Genomic DNA, 23,758 nt, shown 5'->3' on the forward strand with positions numbered 1-23,758 from the left:
AGGCAGGCTGGGAAGGAGGCAGGCTGGCAGGCTGGGAAGGAGGCAGGCTGGCAGGCAGGGAAAGAGGCAGGCTGGGAAGGAGGCAGACAGGCAGGCTGGGAAGGAGGCAGGCTGGGAAGGAAGCAGGCTGGCAGGCAGGAAGCGATATATGGGTGTTGAAGTGAACTGTGAACCACGTGACCTTTGAGAGTGTGTGTGTGTGTGTGTGTATGGGTTTGGGGTGGGGGTGGTGTGTCGGTGGTGGGGGGGAGAGGGGGAGGTGTGTCGGTGGTGGGGGGGAGAGGGGGAGGTGTGTCGGTGGTGGGGGGAGAGGGGGAGGTGTGTCGGTGGAGGGGGGAGATGGGGAGGTGTGTTGGTGGTGGGGGGAGATGGGGAGGTGTGTTGGTGGTGGGGGAGGGACCGGCTGACTCCGTAAGCCTAACCACACTCCACAGACCTGTGACCCAGATTTGTTTCTTAAATGTACAGTACATCATCGTATATTTTAGGCAGGATGTGCCTGCAGGCTGGCAGGAAACATCCAGAGGATGTTTGCCAGACGTCTTAATAATCAGTTAGGAACAATTAAGGACTTTTATAAAGCGGATCAGGACTTCACTTATTGATGAGTACAAACAAAACACGGTTGCATTTACGCCATGAACCTGACGATTTTTTCCCCTAGAGTTTTTTTCATAAATTTTTCGGAAAAATTTCTTTTTACATTTCTAGTTTATTTTTTCCCCTCTATTTTTCGTATACGAACTTACATGTTAACCGACGGGTCTCGTCCCCAAGGGGTTCGGAAACCAAGTGGTGCTCTGTATATATATATATATATATATATATATATATATATATATATATATATATATATATATATATATATATATATATATATATATATATATATATATATATATACACACATAAATACATACATATATACATATACATATAGTTAGTTTGTTTGTTTACCTTATACTATTCTGTATGAGAAAAACGTGATCCTCAAATATACGACGAACTTGAATAAACCTCAAGCCAAATGTAACAGAAAAAAACTCTTCCTCATGAAAGGTTTGAACCTTAGACAGCCAGGCGCTCCAAACGCACTAGCATGTCGAGTATTATGACCAATACAAAGTTTCCAAGTGGAAACTGATGAAATATATAATGAGAAATATTCACAGAATGTTTATGTCTTCATGAGAACTACTGTATATGTCTGTAACACAGATCAAAGTGATATTCTATAATGAAATAAATCCTCATATATCATAATTTATGTCTCATTTTGTCATGTATTTATATCTAATTTTGGTTAAGGTCAGATTTTTTTTTTTTTTTTTTTTTTGCTTCACTGCACACTATACTTTCTCTAAGGGGGGAATATGTTCATGTAAATGTAACATTCATGAAAAGAAACAAGAACTTTGAACAGACATGAAAATATATGAAAATAAATGGCAGATAAATAAATAGTAGGTAAATAAATGGGGGTAAATCTGTGTTAACTGATAACTGTAACAATGCCATGCCTTAATATGATCTACAATTTGTGAATTAAAATTTTTATAATAGCCAATTCAAAATATATATTACGAGTAAGCACTGAGTAGCAACCATTGACACTGGTCAGACTTCATGTATGCCACAGTCACTGAAACACATCTTGCATACAACACATCTGGCATACAACACATCTGGCATGCAACACATCTGGCATACAACACATCTGGCATACAACACATCTGGCATGCAACACATCTGGCATACAACACATCTGGCATACAACACATCTGGCATACAACACATCTGGCATACAACACATCTGGCATACAACACATCTGACATACAACACATCTGGCATGCAACACATCTGGCATACAACACATCTGGCATACAACACATCTGGCATACAACACATCTGGCATGCAACACATCTGGCATACAACACATCTGGTATACAACACATCTGGCATACAACACATCTGGCATACAACACATCTGGCATACAACACATCTGGCATACAACACATCTGGCATACAACACATCTGGCATGCAACACATCTGGCATGCAACACATCTGGCATGCAACACATCCGGCATACAACACATCCGGCATGCAACACATCTGGCATGCAACACATCCGGCATACAACACATCCGGCATACAACACATCTGGCATACAACACATCTGGCATACAACACATCTGGCATGCAACACATCCGGCATACAACACATCCGGCATGCAATACATCTGGCATGCAACACATCCAGCATACAACACATCCGGCATGCAACACATCTGGCATGCAACACATCTGGCATACAACACATCTGGCATACAACACATCTGGCATGCAACACATCTGGCATACAACACATCCGGCATGCAACACATCTGGCATACAACACATCTGGCATACAACACATCTGGCATACAACACATCTCAAGTCCTATACTATCCCTCAAAACTGATAATAATTCACATCTCTACCGCTATATTATTTTCTGTGTTCTCCTCCACTCTGTACAGTTTGACTTCAAATTTTCCCCTTATGTTATCTGAGCAACCTCAACTTTTATCACATACTGTATATGTATAGTGTTCCAATGCTAAGCTAATAACAAGTGCTACATGTGTCGTAATGCAACAACTTTTGTACCCAATATTCCGGCAATGTAGAATAATGCCAAAATGGTAGACATTCGCATTTCATAACTGTTATGCCTGGTCTTGGGCATTCTCAAAACAAAAAGGTCTTCAATTTTCATGCAATATTTTCTACCATTTTCAGTTTTATTTTACAGATTTGTCACAAAATTTCTAAATCTTCAAAGATTTTGGGTACTGACGTAATGGATTTTGGCAGACAAAAGGGGAAATATTTAGGGGGGAGAATATTTTGGTTGCTCATACTTTAACAAGTTAATCATCTTTGCTCCTAATCCTTGATCCACCAGTGTTCTACCTGTATACAGTGCATCTTCCCAAATTTGGAACGTCCTATTATGGATCCTTCTACACAAGAGACCATATCCCTCATAAATCTGGATTTCATAAAAAAAAAAAAAAAACACAAGTGTTGAATGTAATGAAATGTCATTTTCTGGGTGAGCCCTGGAGGCTCCATGGAGCTATCGGACTGATATTACCTACATTGGTCTGGGGCTTCCGTCACATGGAGTTCTGCCTACCAGGAATCACGAGATAAAACCTGGCTCCCTCATAGAGGCGCAGGGAACAATGGCCTATGAAAACTCTACTCTTTGAGAGTATATTCATGTCTGCCATCGACCGGGGTTAGGCACCCAGAAAGGTAGGTGTCCCAAAACAGGCCCCAACTGGTAGAAAATTGCAACCCAAGATCAAACAGAGCCCAAGAACTCCTCCCAAAGTAAAACAAGGGGGAGTTTTTATTTTGAATTTGTTAAAACAAGGAGGAACTCCCCTCCTCTTCCAATGGTAGGGGGAGGGGAGGGCCCTGCCTATCCGAGCTGGTCGAGCGCTTACCAGTTCAGAGACTGAACAAACAGAATAAAAACAGCTGACCAGAGGGAGGGAGGGTGCCAGGAAGCCTCCAGGGCTCACCCAGAAAACGTCATTTCATTACATTCAATGCTGGTTTTCTGTGGGGGAGCCCCATTGGTTCCATAGAGCTTGATACTCAAGGATAAGTAAAAGAGTGACTTACCTGGGAGGTGGCAGTACCGCGTGCCTCATGACAAAGACGGGACAACTGGCTGCAATCGATGGCCCAAAGCCACACAAGACCGCTGAGGGCCCGGAAAGTTCACAAGATAACGGACGGCTTGGACTCTGTTCCTCCAAAACCCCTGTGCCCGAATGTCAGCCTAAGATATGTTCCCAAAAACAGCAGCAAGAACCGCAAACTTAAAAACATCATGGGCACGATGGTAGACTGCAGACTGCGGTCTATGAACCCATGAACCCCTCTGGAAGCCAGCCATCTCATTCTTCGCCAGAAAAGGAGGAGATGGCTGCAAACGAACAAAACGTCCACCAGGATCGAAAGGGCAGAAACCCCTGTGTTGGAAGAGAGCATGAAGCTCCCCAGCCTGACCCTAAGAGGCCAAAGCCAACAAAAACAAAGCCTTCTGAAACAATCTTGGACCGAAGGGGCCACAACAAACCGAGGAGAAGAGAGAAGAGAGAGCACCCCTAATCCAAAGACCAGGATAGCAGAAGGAGGCAGCTCATGAACTGGCTGGAGGTGGAAAAATGCACGAGAAAGTTTACAAAATGGAGCTGAGGTAACATCAACCTTGAACGCAAGCTGGAGCGGCTCCGCCAGCGCCGCACAGTAAGGGGCGACAGTATTCTGCATAAGATGTCAGGCATGAAACAGCCAAGAAAAGAAAGACAAAACAACATGAACAGAAAGAGAATGCAACCTACGAAGAGAAAGGAAGTGGCAAATGGAACGCAAAGAGACTTCATACTGTTACCAAGAAGACGACTGCAGGTGGGACATGATGAGAGAAGCCACCTGACCACCATACAGGTGGTGATCCAAACGCGTCAAAACTACCAGAAGTGAAGAGTGGAAGAGTAGATCAAACCAACAGGGTACGTCACTGGCCCGATCCACTGAAAGGGGCGGAGCTGCGGAAAATGCCCCGGGTTCAGACACCGAGCAAGCAGTGACTGAAACCAAGGCTGGGCCGGCCACCATGGGGCCAGAAGGAGAACCCCTCCCCTGATAGGACTCCAGCCGAGCCAGAACCTGAAGCAACAGCTGTTCCGGGGCAAAGAGGTCCAGGTACCCCCACCACGACCAGTCCTGCCGAAAAGCGTCGACGGGCGACGGCTTTGCAGTCTGGAAAGAGCACCACATATACAGTGGTACCTCCACTTACGAATTTAATTCGTTCCCAGAGACGGGTCGTAATTCAAAAATTCGTAAGTCGAAACAAATTTTCCTATAGGAAATAATGTAAATTGAATTAATCCGTTCCACACCCCCAAAAATATTAACTTAAAAAACCAGCGTTAAATGTAATGAAACACCATTTTCTGGGTGAGACCCCTAGGCTCCCCAGAGCTATCCAGACTGATATGCAACTGTTAGCTTTCTGGCATCAGTCAAAGGGCACAGAGTTCTTGCCTACCAAGGACCACGAGCCAGAACCTGGTCCCCTCAGAGAGGCACGAGGAGCAATGGCCTATAGAAACCCCCCGTGTGGTTGGGAGCATTCTATGTCTGCCATCGACCGGGTCTGGCACCCAGAAGGGTAGGCGTCCCGAAACAAACCCCTATTCTGGTGAAAATATTGCTACCGAAAGCCAAACGAGTGGACAGAACTCCCAAATGAAAACTAGCAAACTAGCATGACATCACGTCGCCGCGCTGCCATCTGCGCAACTCCACTCTCCCCGGGAGGGGGAAGGGGGAGCCCCAGACCACTCACGTCGGCAATCCAACCAGCAGTTCTTAGGCTAGATGTAAAAAATAGGCAAAAACACCGCCGACCAGAGAGAGGGAGGGAGGGATGCCGGAGAGTCTCCAGATCTCACCCAGAAAATGGCGTTTTATTACATTCAACGCTGGTTTTCTGGGGGAAGCCCAGTCGGCTCCCCGGAGCTACCTCACTAAAGATAAGGAAAAGAGGGAAGGACTTGGGAGGCAGATGCTATGCGCTCTAACTCAAAAACAAGACAACTGACAAATTGAAGGACCCTACAGACAAGCTGGGAGACCTAAACACTGGAACAGGAAGGAAGGAAGGGAACCCAGGCAATCCAAGGCGCCCCCCACGGCCACAGAGGCCAAAACGCGCAAACAGGAGAGAGCCGCAACCGAACACAACACATGATGCCCCCCCAGCCCCACCAACCAAAGCATCAAGAACCCAAGGACCCCTCCGGTAAGCAGCAGACCCATTTATCACCAGAAAAATGGAGACTGCTGCAAATGAACAAAACTACCACAAGGACCAAATGGGCGAAAAAACTCCTGCGCCGGAGGAGAGCCTGAAGCTCCCCGAACTGACCCCCCAGAGGCCAATGCCAACAGGAAAGAGAGACCTGGAAAAACAACCCTGAACAGAAGTGGCCACGACAAACTGAGGGGAAGAGAGAAAAGAGATCACCCGGTACCAGGATGGCACCAGAGGTGCATGAGCAGGCCGGAGGTGAAACAATGCACGAGACAGCTGTTGGAATGGGGCAGAAGTAACAAGAATCTCAATTTTGTAATAAAACCTGTGGTGCTCCCTCCTCCCTGGTAAGTGCCCTTTGTTTCTTCTTGGTGCATGGTTAGCTTCAGTTAGCTTCCTGGAGCCACAAGGAACTTTCCTCAGAAATTCAGAGTTAGATGTAATGAAACGTCAATTTCTGGGTCAACCCCAGTTGTTCCCTGACACCCACCCTCCATCCAGGTCGTCGGGGATGCTTGCATCACAGAACTGAGGGTGGAGCAGCTGACTGACCTCGGACCCCCTCCCTCCTCCCATTAAATGAGTGGGGTAGGTGGGGCAAGCTAGCTGGCGCTAGTTTTGCAAATTGTTTATCGTTTCTCTAGTCTGGGGGAGTTCTTTCGGCAGTACTCAAGGCAGCGATCTCATTCAAAGCCAGCAATGGTTACCTTTGTTTTGCCGATTTTCAGGATGCCTTTGCCAGTGGGTGGCAAACATGAATAAATTTATAAACAATTTTATCCTAAGTGCTACCACTTCCTGCACCTCTGTGTGGGATACCAGGTTCTGGCTCTGCTCCCCAGTAGGCCTATAGAACTCTATGACTGATGGGGCCTAGTATTATGACACACTATATGAGATAGTAGCTTCAGGGAGCCACTGGGACTCACCCAGAACTGGTATTTCATTATATTCACAGATGATTTTTTCATCATTATGGATCATAGGCCAATGCTCAATGCAACCATTGCTCATATACTTAAAGGATGTGCTCACCAAACCACTGAAATTATTTAAGACAAAGTCACACAGGCTCTGACTGTAATATGTTCAGCCTTTGGTATACTTCATATTTAAACTCTAAATCCACTCAAAATCATTATGTAAACAACTGGTAAAATTGTAAAAGTTTGCTTACCTTAAATATTTCCATGTATGTTTAAAGCTTTTAACCTTTTCAGTAGACTTTCAGAAAATATTATTGCATAAATATCAAATTTTTAATAATGTAATTATCAAACATGAGATACTTTTCAAAATGAAAGTACACTATTGTAAATTGTTTCATATTCTTAGCAAAATTTTGACTATCAAGTAATTCTAATGCATGAAAGGATGACAATATCTACTACAAACTTAAAGAGTTTAAATATATTTTGATATTATAAGTTTCACTTAAGATTCTATCCATAAAACACAAAACTGTTGAACATAAAAATAAAATAATACGCACCCTTTTTTTGTCCAATAGAGTTTCCAGGAGTGGGACGGTCTCGACTGATCTTGCTCAGGTCAAACTTTCTTTCATTCAGTCTCTCATTTGTATAACTTATCCGAGTAGACCCAGGAGGAGTCGATACCTGAAATTCAGCAAAATCTGGGAAATAAAAACTTCATTCAAACATATTAAAGCTTTAAAAATAGGGAGAAATACAATGTTTTCTGCACAATATGAAAATAAATGAGCAAGTGTAAACAACAGCCATGTTGATATTATTGAGAATTTAACCAATGAATAATTGTTTTCTTTTCTTGATTAAAACTATATACTGTACAGTCAACCACATGCTTTACAAATGCCTGTTATCCAATTGGGGTTTGTTCCGATAAAAGAGTTGAGATAACTGATGGGGCAGGCAGTCTGAATAAAAATGTGCAGTAAAGATGGAATAAGTTTGCCCTGTGACTGTACACAGCATCACTTAAGCAGTGTTCATAGACTAATGGATGGCTCAGAAGCTTTAAACTCTGCCATGGTATTAGGTACATTAGAGTACACGGTGAAAAGCCGTCTGCTGATGTTACCTCATCATCATTAATCTCCACTTCCGCCAATCAACACTATCATCATCCACCACCACCTTTTCTATCAATGCTCCATCAACTATAATATTCAAGTTAACAAGTTGGTCAGAACTTTTCATACTGGTGAATACAAACAAAACACTGTCGAATTTCTGCAACAAACTGCCCTCCATGGGCAGTCCTCGTGGCGCTGTGGTAAAGCACTTGCCTGGCGCTTCGCAAGCACTTTGGCCTGGTTTCATATCCTGGCTGGGGAGAATTGACTGGGTGCCAATCCTTAACTGCTGGGTGAACTCTGTTCATCCAGCAGTGAATGGGTACCTGGTTTTTAAACGATTTGGCAGGTCATATTCCGGGGAAAAATTAGGATAAAGGACCTGCCTAAAACGTTATGCATGCTAGTGGCTTTACAAGAATGTAAGAACTTTTGTATATACGTATAAAAAATTAATTTTCCTCTAGATTTTCAGGGTGACAAACCACTTATCCGAACACAGCATGCTATCCATTCAGTCTCAGCCCTGAGGGGTTTGAATAGCACGTGGCTGATATGACTTTACCTTCAAGTACTTATAATATTACTATTAACAAAATGCTTGGTGCCTGTCTCTGACCCCATTCAAATGAGGATGGTGTAAGGCAGATCAAGAGATGAATATATTCCAGACATGGAGGCACCTCTGATCTGCAGACTCCATACTGTGTCCACTTCTTATTACATTTTCCTTATCAGTGTTTTCAAAGCCTCTTCCCAGTGGACTCAATATCCAGGAGTGTTGTTGGTTCATGTGGAATCAATGTTATTAAAAACATTATTTCAATGTTGAATCCACTTTCATTTGGCGTTGCTCTCGGATATTGTGCCTGATGGGCTCAATGTAGCACAGTGAGGATATATGACCTCTTCATACAAGACAGAAGATACATGGTATGATTTCTCAGTATACTATACTGGAGAGGATACATGTTCTTTTCAGTATACTGTACCCATAATACAGGATATGTAATACCTTTTCAGTACACTGTAGACTGAAGTTCAAGTAAGATGATATGAAAATACTGGTAAAATGATTTTTTCCCACTACCATTACTATGATTGTGTCAAGATCTGTCTTTAGTAGTCTGAACTTGCATCACCACAAGTTTTAACTACTGCACTGTACAAAAATCTGTATAATTTTCTGATAGAAATACTACATCATTTGCATAAATCAAATTGGATATACAGTACTGTACAGTACAGTGCCTCTTTTAATTCAACCATACTTTACACTAAATTCACATGAATAATAAATTTATCAACCTTTTGACACAGCTGATCACAGTACGCAGTTGATGTGTTAATATATATGCAGACTCACCCGTAATGTTGGCACTATTTTGGCAGTACTACTAGTATTCCCAGGGGCACTGACCATCCGCTCCAACTTTCTTTTCTCACCAGTTGGCCCAGTACTTGATGTTGTCTGAAAAATATTAAGATCAGAAACATGAAATACATTTATGTATTAATACCAATATAATAAGTAAACTGGAATGGCATTCCAGAACCCTAATGAAAAGAGTTTCCCCAAGTTGTTGAGTTATACACCAAGATAGAACAATCTCTCTGTTAAAGCAAGAACAGTGTAACAATTTTAAAAATTCACCAAACCCAATAGGGGAATTCTTCACCAGCCACAGATTTCTTGTCTCTGGTGAGGACACTACAGACAGCCGATAACAGATAAATACAAATTAAACATCCATAGATCAAAAATCTTTCAGGAGAAACAATGTGGGGCACAGCCTGGGGCAGAGCCGAGCTCCACACCCGATGCTTGATCACACACACTAAAAGAATTCTACACACTAAAAGAATTCGAGCCAAATAAATCCTCAGAGAAACAGAAGGGTATGAATTCCAAGCAGGAAACAATGGCTCAACTGTCTCCAGTGCCAACATGGAAGGGGTAATCACAGGAGAAGGCCAAGTCATGCTCACAACAAATTACAGCCTGAACTCCAAAACCTTCAGACATCCTGGAGCCTTGAGCAAGGATGTGGGGCATGGGGAACAGTTACAAAATGTCCATCAAACTATGCCAGATGGACAACAACAAAAATGGTAAACATAAAACCAATAGAATACATTAGTCACTCCAACCACCACTCCCACAAAATAAATACGACTGACTCCAGGGCAACCACTCGAGCACCAAGCAGAAAACAGAAACAGAACAGGCAAGGGAACCTCAACCAGCTTCACCTGTGAAGCCTCATCAGTACAAAAACAAAATAAAGAAAATCAACAGGAAGCCTGCAGATCCTGAGAAACAGGCCAAAAGTTATTCAAAACTACCTGGCAAATCTGGAACACTGTGGGGCAACTAGAACTAAAGGACAAGCGAAGAACTCACGGACAATAAACTTGTCCAGAAGAAAGTAAGTATTGTACTTAAGAGTACTGTAGTTACAGGATGAGAGCTACATTTGTTGTGTCCTGTCTTCCCAGTTCTCTTTGTCATTTGTTGCTTTGAAACTATCAATGGTTTTGGCATTCACCACTTTCTCACTTAGCTTGTTCCAACTATCTACCACTCTGTTAGCTAAAGAACACTTTCTAATTTTTTCGGCACCTTTGTTTCCTTAGCTTGACTCTATGACCTCTTGTTCTTGAAACTGCTGGTTTTAAGAATTCCTCCTTTGTCCATTTTGTTGATCCCTGTTACTACTTTGTGTGTAGTGATCATGTCGCCTCTTTTTCTTGTCTTCTAACTTTGGCATAATTTAATGCTTCTAACCTCTCTTTGTAGCTCTTGTTTTTCATTTCTGGAAAGCATTTTGTAGCTGATGCTCCAGAGAAGTTTGCTGAAGAACGAGAAAGATAAGTTACTCCCTTCACTAGGATAAGGTAACCAAAAGCACACCCTAGACCAGCAAATTACAATTGACATTACAGAGCAGAGAAATAAAATGTGAAGCAGGCCCTCAAGAAGCCAGAGGGGATGGGGGGAGAGGGGTAGGACCAAAACCATTGCACGACCACAAGGCCAGATGGAGTGCAGATGTCAACTTACCATAAGAGGGTTGGTGGGACTAACCCTTTCAACTGTCAAACCTGGTTGAAGTGCCAAAAATGGCCACATGGTGACAAAGTAAAGCACACAAATGGGTCCACAAAAACTTGGAAAACTGATGCCCCAGAATAATTAATCCAAGAAATGTACGCACCAAAGTGGCCCATAGCCAGAATTGGAGCCACTGACTGCAGCTCAAGCACTTGACAAAGCTGATGAAAATACATACACATACATACATACATACACACACACACTCTCCCTCTCTCCCTCCCTCCCTCTCTTTCCTTCCCCCTCCCTCTCTTTCCTTCCCCCTCCCTCTCTGCCCACACACACACACACACACCTCCCCCCCTCTCTCCCTTACCCGCTCTCTCCCTCACCCGCTCTCTTCCTCATCCACTCTCTCCCTCTCCTCTCCCTCCCGCCTCTCTCTCCATCTCCTCCCCCCCCTCCCCTTCTACCTTCTTCTCACTTCAGTGGAAGGGTCGGATCCCCCCCCACCCACCCATTTATCTCTCCCTTTATCACTCCCTTTCTCTCTCTCTTTCTCTCTCTCTCTCTCTCTCTCTCTCTCTCTCCCCCTCTCTCTCTCTCTCCCTCCCCCATCCCAACAGGGTCAAGATGGCAGCCAGAGGTCCCAGGGGAGCAGGAAAGAGCCAAGGTGACGAGATGAAGGAAATGTTCGCCCAGTTTCTGGAGGACATCAAGAGTGAGATGCAAGAAATGATGCAGGAAATGAAGAACGAAATAAGCAACCTGAAAAGAGAGCCGACAGCAGCAAAGGAGGAGATTAGAACCCTCAAAGAGAATGGTATCGAGGCTGAGAGTCAGAAAACCACCCAGGGAGAAGGTGGTAATAGTTTTCTGGATGAGAATGCCACAATAAAAGCAACATTTGCGGAAATACTAAAAAAAAATAACTCTGAAGTAATGACTGCAGTGATGGAGGTGGCCATGAAAGCAGCCACCTCGCAGGAGGCGGCACGCTCCACTAGCCAACTGCTGGAAAGGAAAAGATCAGTGGTTGCTGTGGGTATTAGGGAACAGGAAGGAACCAATAGGACAGAGTGGAATGACAAGGACAAAGCAGCAGTGAATGAAGTACTAAAGGCACTAGACATGGAAGGGGCTGAGCATAGCATTGAGAAGGTTTTCAGGCTAGGCCGGTACAACAAAGACCGAGACCGAATGATAAAGATAGTGTTTGCAAACGAGAACACAAAGGAGAGGATCCTATCAAGGAAGAGCTCCCTGAAAAACGTGGGGAAAATTAAAAAATGTATTCCTCCAGCGAGACATGACAAGGGAGGAGAGAGCCGTGGCGGCAGAAGCAAGGAAGAGGCGCAGGGCGAGAGGGGAAAACCAGGAAGTCACAGCTCCCAACACAACACCCCCAGAGGCGAGGGGGGAACCCACAACCAGCTACCCAGTAACACCAGAAGGGAGGACAACCCCGCCTCCCTCCTCTGCATAGAAAACCCCCCTACCCCAAACCCTCCCTGCCCCCACTCAAAAGTTCAGCCAACTCTCCCTCCCCCCACACCCAATCCCCACCCTTCTACCCCTCCCCTCCTCCCGAGTCCTCCCTCCCCCCCTTTCCTTCCCGTCCTCCCTCCCCTTTCACCCCATACCCTCCCTGTCCCTCCCCCTTCACTGGATCCCCCACCCCTCATTCCAGTATCCTCTGAGATCCTGTTACCCACCTCACAGGTCCTCACACCCATGGAACAGCCTCCCCCACCAGCAGAACACTCACCAAGGAGGCGATTTGAGAAGGGACAGAAGAAAGTGAGCCTCAAAGCGATGTACACTAACATAGATGGAATTACAAATAAAGCAAATGAGCTTGGAGAACTGGTACTAGAGGAAAACCCAGACATAATAGCCCTCACAGAAACAAAGATCACGAAAACAATAACAAATGCAGTGTTTCCACAGGACTATTATGTTATGCGGAAAGAGAGGGAAGGAAGAGGTGGGGGTGGTGTAGCTCTGCTGGTAAGAAAAGGCTGGGATTTTGAGGAGATGGATATTCAGGGCTGTGAAGGTTTCAGTGACTACATAGCAGGTACTGTAACAAATGGAGGGAAAAAAATTATAGTCGCAGTCATATATAATCCACCACCAAATGACAGAAGACCTAGACAGGAATATGATAGAAACAACATGGCCACCATTAACATAATAGAAAGAGCAGCTTCTGTTGCTAGCAGGAATGGATCTGGACTACTAATTATGGGAGACTTCAACCATGGGAAGATAGATTGGAAGAACAGAGACCCGCATGGAGGACCAGAAACATGGAGAGCTAAGCTGCTGGACGTGGCAACAAGAAACTTTCTAAGCCAGCATACCAAAGAGCCAACAAGAATGAGAGGAGAAGATGAACCAGCAATGCTTGATTTGATATTTACCCTAAATGAATGGGATATAAGGGAAGTTAAGATGGAAGCGCCCTTGGGAATGAGTGACCACAGTGTATTGAACTTTGAGTACCTGGTAGAGCTAGGACTTATCTCCCCCAAAAAGAACTAGGAATCAAAAGGCTGGCATACCGAAAGGGGAATTATGAACAGATGAGAAGTTTCCTAAGTGAAATACCTTGGGACACAGACCTCAGAGACAAGTCTGTACAGGGTATGATGGACTATGTTACCCAAAAGTGTCAGGAGGCAGTAAACAGGTTCATCCCGGCCCAAAGGGAAAAATCCGAGAAGCAACAGAAGAATCCATGGTATAATAGGGCATGTATGGAAGCGAAGAAACTGAACAAAAAGGCGTGGAGGAACTTCCGGAATAACAGAACACCAGAAAGCAGGGAGAGATACCAGAGAACCAGGAATGAGTACGTCAGGGTGAGAAGAGAAGCAGAGAAAAATTTTGAAAATGATATAGCAAACAAAGCCAAGACCGAACCAAAGCTACTCCACAGTCACATCAGAAGGAAAACAACAGTGAAAGAACAGGTAATGAAACTTAGAACAGGCGAGGACAGGTATACAGAGAATGACAGAGAGGTGTGTGAGGAACTCAACAAGAGGTTCCAGGAGGTCTTCACAATAGAACAGGGTGAGGTCACTGTGCTAGAAGAAAGGGAGGTAAACCAGGCGGCCTTGGAGGAGTTCGAAATTACGAGAGAGGAGGTCAAGAGACACCTGCTGGATCTGGATGTTAGAAAGGCGGTTGGTCCAGATGGGATCTCACCATGGGTACTGAAAGAGTGTGCAGAGGCACTTTGCTTGCCACTCTCCATAGTGTATAGTAAATCACTAGAGACGGGAGACCTACCAGAAATATGGAAGACGGCGAATGTGGTCCCAATATACAAAAAGGGCGACAGACAAGAGGCACTGAACTACAGGCCAGTGTCCTTGACTTGTATACCATGCAAGGTGATGGAGAAGATCGTGAGAAAAAACCTGGTAACACATCTGGAGAGAAGGGACTTCGTGACAAATCGCCAACATGGATTCAGGGAGGGTAAATCTTGCCTTACAGGCTTGATAGAATTCTACGATCAGGTGACACAGATTAAGCAAGAAAGAGAGGGCTGGGCGGACTGCATTTTCTTGGATTGTCGGAAAGCCTTTGACACAGTACCGCATAAGAGGCTGGTACATAAGCTGGAGAGACAGGCAGGTGTAGCTGGTAAGGTGCTCCAGTGGATAAGGGAGTATCTAAGCAATAGGAAGCAGAGAGTTACGGTGAGGGGTGAGACCTCCGATTGGCGTGAAGTCACCAGTGGAGTCCCACAGGGCTCTGTACTCGGTCCTATCTTGTTTCTGATATATGTAAATGATCTCCAGGAGGGTATCGATTCATTTCTCTCAATGTTTGCGGACGATGCTAAAATTATGAGAAGGATTAAAACAGAAGAGGACTGTTTGAGGCTTCAAGAAGACCTAGACAAGCTGAAGGAATGGTCGAACAAATGGTTGTTAGAGTTTAACCCAACCAAATGTAATGTAATGAAGATAGGTGTAGGGAGCAGGAGGCCAGATACAAGGTATCATCTGGGAGAGGAAATTCTTCAGGAGTCAGAGAAGGAAAAAGACTTGGGGGTTGATATCACGCCAGACCTGTCTCCTGCAGCACATATCAAGCGGATAACATCAGCGGCATATGCCAGGCTGGCCAACATACGAACGGCATTCAGAAACTTGTGTAAAGAATCATTCAGAACTTTGTATACCACATATGTCAGGCCAATCCTGGAGTATGCAGCCCCAGCATGGAGTCCATATCTAGTCAAGGATAAGACTACACTGGAAAAGGTTCAAAGGTTTGCCACCAGACTAGTACCCGAGCTGAGAGGTATGAGCTACGAGGAGAGACTACGGGAATTAAACCTCACTTCGCTGGAAGACAGAAGAGTTAGGGGGGACATGATCACCACATTCAAGATTCTGAAGGGGATTGATAGGGTAGACAAAGACAGTCTATTTAACACAAGGGGAACACGCACAAGGGGACACAGGTGGAAACTGAGTGCCCAAATGAGCCACAGAGATATTAGAAAGAACTTTTTTAGTGTCAGAGTGGTTGACAAATGGAATGCATTAGGGGGTGATGTGGTGGAGGCTCACTCCATACACAGTTTCAAGTGTAGATATGACAGAGCCCGATAGGCTCAGGAATCTGTACACCTGTTGATTGACGGTTGAGAGGCGGGACCAAAGAGCCAGAGCTCAACCCCCGCAAACACAACTAGGTGAGTACACACACACACACACACATCCAATCTACAAAAGTGGCAGCAGGGAAGACCCCCTCAATTATAGACCTGTATCACTGACAAGTGTAATAGTGAAAGTATTGGAAAAACTAATCAAACTAAATGGGTAGAACACCTAGAGAGAAATGATATAATATCAGACAGACAGTATGGTTTTCGATCTGGAAGATCCTGTGTATCGAATTTACTCAGTTTCTATGATCGAGCCACAGAGATATTACAGGAAAGAGATGGTTGGGTTGACTGCATCTATCTGGACCTAAAAAAGGCTTTCGACAGAGTTCCACATAAGAGGTTGTTCTGGAAACTGGAAAATATTGGAGGGGTGACAGGTAAGCTTCTATCATGGATGAAAAATTTTCTGACTGATAGAAAAATGAGGGCAGTAATCAGAGGCAATGTATCGGAATGGAGAAATGTCACAAGTGGAGTACCACAGGGTTCAGTTCTTGCACCAGTGATGTTTATTGTGTACATAAATGATCTACCAGTTGGTATACAAAATTATATGAACATGTTTGCTGATGATGCTAAGATAATTGGAAGGATAAGAAATTTAGATGATTGTCATGCCCTTCAAGAAGACCTGGACAAAATAAGTAGATGGAGCACCACTTGGCAAATGGAATTTAATGTTAATAAATGTCATGTTATGGAATGTGGAATAGGAGAACATAGACCCCACACAACCTATATATTATGTGAGAAATCTTTAAAGAATTCTGATAAAGAAAGAGATCTAGGGGTGGTTCTAGATAGAAAACTATCACCTGAGGACCACATAAAGAATATTGTGCAAGGAGCCTATGCTATGCTTTCTAACTTCAGAATTGCATTTAAATACATGGATGGCGATATACTAAAGAAATTGTTCATGACTTTTGTTAGGCCAAAGCTAGAATATGCAGCTGTTGTGTGGTGCCCATATCTTAAGAAGCACATCAACAAACTGGAAAAGGTGCAAAGACATGCTACTAAGTGGCTCCCAGAACTGAAGGGTAAGAGCTACGAGGAGAGGTTAGAAGCATTAAACATGCCAAAACTAGAAGACAGAAGAAAAAGAGGTGATATGATCACTACATACAAAATAGTAACAGGAATTGATAAAATCGACAGGGAAGATTTCCCGAGACCTGGCACTTCAAGAACAAGAGGTCATAGATTTAAACTAGCTAAACACAGATGCCGAAGAAATATAAGAAAATTCACCTTCGCAAATAGAGTGGTAGACGGTTGGAACAAGTTAAGTGAGAAGGTGGTGGAGGCCAAGACCGTCAGTAGTTTCAAAGCGTTATATGACAAAGAGTGCTGGGAAGACGGGACACCACGAGCGTAGCTCTCATCCTGTAACTACACTTAGGTAATTACACTTAGGTAATTACACACACACACACACACACACACACACACACACACTCTGTTACCAAAACATAAGAACCCCATGATCCCCTACCTATCCTCTCTTTCAAGAACAAGGTAACAAACACACAGACACCTGGAGAGAAACCATAGCAGCAACCCAGCAGGCACAAACAACCACAAGGATGTCAGTGACAATAGCCTGCAGGAATGGCAAGATTAATCCATAAATATAAACTGCGATTGCAACAGCAGGCAGCTAAGGAATGGAGCCGAGATCCACTGGAACTGCCTGGAGAAGACTTCCCTCTTCACACAAGAAAAGAGGACCTGTATACAGCAGGCGCAAGTGCAAGGTGCAGGTGCAAGGTCTACCACCCCCTAACGAAGCAGCTCCACCATACCACAGGGCACTGTTGCATCCAAGAAGTAAGGAACTCAGTCTTAAAAAACCAGAACATCCTTCAGAACTGACAAACAACACACACTCAAGGGTGAAAAAACACCAGGAGCCAGCTGATAACATGATGGGGGGCAACAGGAATGGTCATCAAGATTTAAAAGTACTGTACTGAAGCATCCTACAAAACTGAAGAGTAGGATGAAACGAGATAGATAAACTGTAACAATCTGGCCAATTACACATACAAGACAAAGAAACCACAAAGGAACAAGTGACACAGATTAGTTGGAATGTCACACAGACAGACAGACATGTCCAGACAATGGAGAAGCATTTCACCATGATAAGCCGGTCATTAAAGTGCAAAAGCAATCAGAATGTCTCATTTTAAATGTTTACATTAAGAATGCTGTAACCACTCCCCCCCCCCCCCCCCCCCGCCCTCATCCCTTCAACAGGCCACAAAAGGGAAAACAAATCTCATAGGGTTCCCAATCTCCCGGACGCAGGTTCAAATCATCGTCACAGCCCTTGTGGATTTGTTCAAATCTCATAGGGTTCCTAATTTCCTTCAAGCAGTTTCATGTTTTTTGTCTTACCTTTAATCAAGGAATTTCATTGGTTTTAGATTGATCTCTAATTCTCAAGCTCTACCCATATCATAAAGCAAGCCAGAATCTGGTCCTGGCTTCCTACAGGTAAGGGAGGATCTCAGAAGTTTAGTGTGATCAGCCAACGCTTGGTGGTACCCAAACTTAAGCTCAGAGAGCTACTGAGGAACCAGAAGGGTTCCCCCATGTAAAATTCCACATCTACCTAAAACACAAAAGCCTGTGATTATAACCATTACCAATGTGGAGAATGAAGGTGGCGGACTAATTGGAAATGAAGTTTCGTCACTAGCGGGGTTGACAAAGGGTGAAGATTCATCATCATTTGTATTTGTTGGGGAGAGTGTGAGTGTCTGAAGCTCACTGTCCTCAATCTTCTTTGACATGTTTTAGAACTGAACTGCAGCATACCTGAAAGAATCACAGCAGTGAGTATCTTGATTAGTTCCCACTACACATCACATCATTGATCTTGTTACAACAGCAATGTATATGACCATTCAGATATTACTTATGTCCATAATCAACATGCTGAGTTCCTCTAAGTGAGGTTTTGAAATAAAATATACAATACAATATTTGTTTATGGCCTAAGAAGAGTGCCAAAACTTAACTGAAAAAATATGCATAAAATTTTTTATTTGTGGGATTTTACAGGATTTTACTGGGCCACCGCGTGACCCAGAAGTCCCTCAAAACAGGCGATAGGAAGGAGCGCAGCCGAAGCAGAGCCCCCGGAGGGAGAGGCAAGGAAGCGGTCCAAGTGTCCAACAAAAGGCCCAGCCAAGACCGAACCTGAGAGGGAACCAGATGAGACTTCCAACAGTTCACCAGGAACCTGAACCCGGTGAGCTGCGAAAGAACCGGATCCCTGGCGAACAGACACGTGAACTGGCTGGGAGCCCACACCAGACAGTCTTCGAGGTAGGCCAGAACCCAAATATCTAACAGACGCAAGCGGGCCACAACGACCCGAGTAAGGCATGTGGAAACGCGAGGTGCCAGATTCAAACCGAAAGGAAGGCAACGAAAGTGGTAACTCTGCCACCCCATTATAAAACCGAGCTAGTCCCTGAACCTCGGATGAATTGGGACGTGCCAATACGCGTCCTGAGCTCCAAGGGACACCATCGAAGCGCCTGGATCCAACAGAAGATGGACCTGGGACAGAGTAGTCATCCGGAAGGAGGGTCAATAAACCCATGGGTTCAAACGGACAAGTCGAGAATGAAACCTGAAAAGTCTGCGTAGTCCCGTTTCGGAACTGGAAATACTGTAGATGGGAACTCAAGGTAAGGTAAGGAACCCACCTGAGGGACAAGGTCCGTTTCAACCACGCCCAAGCAAACCACTCCATATGACCCAACAGAGTGCAGGAGAAGAGGCCCACCCTTGCCAGCCCTGAATCCCCCGAAGGAGGTGCCTCACAACGTCACCGCAGGCTTCACAAAAGATTCGAAAGCTCAAAAATTGTGGTACCAGGCATGAGCAGAGCAAGCCTTCCTCCCATCAACCCCATCAATGGGATGTACCGCGAAAAGGCCAATGCACCTTACGAGTGCCGAAGTGGTGCACAGGGCAATCCCCACGCCGAATCTGGCACCACTGGCCTACCACGATGCAAAGAACCCCAAGCCCTGGCACGACCCTTCTGGGAAGGTCCTTTACGAGCCCCCCGGAGGAGTAACAAGTCCGATATTAGATGGCAAAATACTGCACAACTACAGACTCTGCAAACTGCAATGGACATAAGGCAAAGACAGCCTAAGAGCCAGGGCCCATGCGGATTCCAGAGAAGAAGCGAGCACCGCATCCCGCAAGATCGAGGGAACAGCTTCAACGCAGCAGACGACACACACACTGCTGAAGGTAATGCAACAGACCCAGAGGCAGCCCCAAACACCTCCACATCCACCTCAAGCCAGTCGGAAGACAGCTCAAGCAGGGAGAAGAAACACAGGACCGAACCCAACAGGCCACGTGTGCACAAGCCCTCCACGACCAATGTAGGCGAAAGGGAAGGAAGCTGCACAAGAAGCTGCAACACACCAACATCCTGCCGAAGGGCAGGGGGCAAACAAGCATGCACCAAGATGCTCAAAGTCACCCCTCCCTAGGAACCTGCAACGCCGTTTGAGTCTCCTGCCACTCAAGTGTGCGAGACCGACAGAACATATCCCAAGCTCCCAACGAGAAGAGAGGGCAGTCTGCTAACCAAGATGACTCCGGAACTTCATAACAAACCCATTAAGGACAAGAAGATCCATACACGAAGGAACGCGGATACATTACGAAGGCATAATTTAGGTCGTGCAGGAGGTAAGTCGCAAGGGCTTCCCGCACCACATGAGATGGGATGCGGGAAGCCGAAAACCTCCAGAAGGATGGAACCGAAGAACCGCCGGGATTACAGAACCGAACCCGGGGAGGGGTAGACGCCAAATCCAATTCGTACGAGGAGAGAGAGAAAGACAACCCCACTCCTTGCAACACCAAGCCCCGCTCCAAAGGTACAAAAACCCAGGTGGGTCCAACAGAGCCAAGGCTTCCAAGTTAACACCCTCCCTCAGCCTGGGAACTTCCACCCGAGGACCAGGGGGTCGAGCCGTCCTCTTAACCCCCCCCCTCTCGCCTCTAGAGAAGAGGCAGGAGCCACTGAAAAAGCAGGAGCGAAGGGGGCCCACTGGACAGACCCAGAAGCTCTGGCAAGAGGACCCAGGCTTGAATGCCGTCACCACTGTCCCGGAAGGGGACTCCCCAAAAACTGCCCGAGACTCAAAAACCAACTAGACCCTGCTCCGACTCCGAAACTCTTCAGACGTTTCGGAGCCCGAAGCAAGGAAGGGGGGGATGTACTGGATGAGTAAGCTCCAGGATATAGGTAAAATAGGTAAGCTTACGCTTACCTATTTTATGTGGGAGCCATAGGGGCTCCCCACATAAATAGTAATATTTCCCTTTTGCACAAGTTATTGTATAAATTGAAGAACAAATGTTACTCTATAAAATGAACCTGGAATGGACACTACATTCAAAACACCACGGGTATATTAAAAAAAATTGTCTTGGTACTACAGTTGAGTTTGTTTTAAACTCACAATCAAGAATCCTGGGTTTGACATCCTAGTGGATGGGACAGAAAATTGTTAGGCACATTCCTTTCACCAGATGCCTCTATTCACCCACAAGTGAATCAGCAATTATTAAATTGTTGTGGGTTACACCCTGGAGAAGGTCAGTAGTTTGACCTTGGGGAACCTTGATATAAGCCTAACATATACAGTATATATACACACAGACTGCCTGTCCTGACAACACAAATTGTTAATTATTAGTCAATGCCGATATCTGAACAAATAGGTATTTTACCCATTTCCCACACAGTTACAGCAGTATAAACAAGTAGAATAGTAGTAGAATAACAAGTAGAATAATAAACAAGTAAACAAGTAGTATAAACAATCTGTATACTGTAGAATACATCTTCAAAATATCCTATTACCCATATCTTGAGATGATTTCGGGGCTTTAGTGTCCCCGGCGGCCCGGTCCTCGACCAGGCCTTCCACCCCCAGGAAGCAGCTCGTGACAGCTGACTAACACCCAGGTACCTATTTTACTGCTAGGTAACAGGGGCATAGGGTGAAAGAAACTTTGCCCATTGTTTCTCGCCGGCGCCTGGGATCGAACCCAGGACCACAGGATCACAAGTACCGCGTGCTGTCCGCTCGGCCGACCGGCTCCCTCCCATAATCTCTATCCTACTGCTGAGCAAATACCAAATGTACATGGTCACCATGATTACATTTTTCGTAATTTTTTTAGTCGCATGTTAACTGCACTGTACAGTATTGGTCTTCTGATGATGATAGTGAAGAGACAAAGTAGAACATGCTTCAAACATGGTAGCTTAGCTTACAAATGTTATAATACCCAAACAGTTTTTATATACCACATTTCTTATGACAAATTACAAAAGATGTTTGGCACTAAAGGGATCAAGACTATGATATGAATTATGTTTAATTGCCAAAGTCTTAGGCCTGAGCTATGGTTATTCACGCTTTACAAAACAATGGCAGGATGTCTTCTTCAATGATAAACCTACATTAAAATTTAACAGTGAGGAAAAGTTGTGCTGTAGTTAAATTGCCCATGCTTTAAGGAGTTTCACAAATATAAACAAATGTAGTATGTTTATCATAAAATTAAGATAGTAGCAGCTGGAAATAAACACTGTTTAAAACTTCTGTAATATTCAACTACACTATAACTTGGTATCAGCAAGCCCACCAGATTGAGGGAATGAGTTAAGCCTGCCTGGAAATGACAGAGTTGGAACTCCTGAAAAGGAGGAATTAAGTAAGCTGCTTTTGAGATAGGATCTAACTACAGTAATGGGCAATATGAATATGGATTATGTGCATAAACCCTATCATAGCACATCACCTCTACTGTAATGTAACATGACTGCTACAATGTCAAGTGGGGAAGAAATATTCACTTCACCACTAGCTCTTATACTTGCAGCCCTAGGTCAGTATAACTGTTAAACAAGTTCTTCACATTCCTTGTCTCTGTATCCCTGTATGTATCCTTTTGTATCCCTGTATACATATAAACTAAGAATAAAGTTTACTTCTGGACTACATTCAGGACTAAAGTATATTATCTGGTTGGTCAGAAAGTTATTATGTTGGACTTAATAACCCTCCAGACATTGTGTGGCTGTTTAGTTGGGTTATGTCAATGGATCGACTAATTGGCTGTTACCTCACATGTTGCCTTCTGCAGTTCCAGAATTCTTAAATTCTTATCAAATAATAGAGCAATACCTGTAATTACATCCCTAAACGCAATGAATATCACATGTAACTGAACATCAAGCAAGAGCAAACCATGAATTTGTCACCAAAATTTGCTGGCTTATGATTCAGATTATATCTATAAATCTGACCAATATGCTTGTCTCTCTACATTATGCAATGAAGGAAAAACACACACACACACCTCTACCTTTCAAGTGTAGATATGATAGAGCCCAATAGGCTCAGGAATCTGTACACCTGTTGATTGACGGTTGAGAGGCGGGACCAAAGAGCCAGAGCTCAACCCCCGCAAGCACAACTAGGCGAGTACAACTAGGTGAGTACACCTACACAAAATACTTACAAATCTTGGAAAGTGGGGAAAGTTTATGCCAAGAACTTGGGCATAAACTATTTGTGATGAAGTCAGTTTTGATTAAACGTTTTTCAGCCAACTTACCAATATTCAGATCAATATTTGCTGGATTTACAACCAAATATCCAGGAATTTCTAGACTTCCATTTGTACAAATATAGTTGGTCGTAACTCCATTATGTGAATTTTGAAAACAGTGATTAACCTTGGGGTGGCTGAACCCCCTCTCCTTAAAAATATAAATTGACATATTTTTTAAATTGGAGAAAGTTAGAACACCAGACAACAGAACTCATTCCAGAACTAAATCATCTCTCGTAGCAGGAAAGGTTGAGGGCCACAGGGCTAAAAGCACTACAAACCAGGCATGACATGGTGGATCTCATTGAAACATTTAAAGTACTGAACAATTTAGAGGATGTTAATCCGAACAATTTCTTCAAAAGGTCA

General features: G+C 44.3%; 1 protein-coding gene across 2 annotated transcripts in view; it reads right to left on the reverse strand.

Moving 5' to 3' along the window:
• The window catches only part of LOC123760128 (uncharacterized), a 59,365-nt gene that overhangs the window by 35,148 nt on the left and 459 nt on the right, over window positions 1-23,758 (reverse strand). Inside the window, exons 2-4 of one of the 2 annotated variants that reach the window (XM_045745620.2) lie at window positions 18,364-18,535; window positions 9,316-9,420; window positions 7,383-7,509 (exon numbers count right to left, since the gene is read on the reverse strand). In XM_045745620.2, the coding sequence (XP_045601576.1) occupies window positions 7,383-7,509; window positions 9,316-9,420; window positions 18,364-18,510 (379 nt within the window). In that variant the 5' untranslated portion in view covers window positions 18,511-18,535. Of the gene's footprint in view, window positions 1-7,382; window positions 7,510-9,315; window positions 9,421-18,357; window positions 18,536-23,758 lie in introns of both variants that reach the window. The other variant, XM_045745619.2, reaches the window with a different exon arrangement.

This window comes from Procambarus clarkii, chromosome 16 (assembly GCF_040958095.1).
Source record: "Procambarus clarkii isolate CNS0578487 chromosome 16, FALCON_Pclarkii_2.0, whole genome shotgun sequence".
Lineage (NCBI taxonomy): Eukaryota > Metazoa > Arthropoda > Malacostraca > Decapoda > Cambaridae > Procambarus > Procambarus clarkii.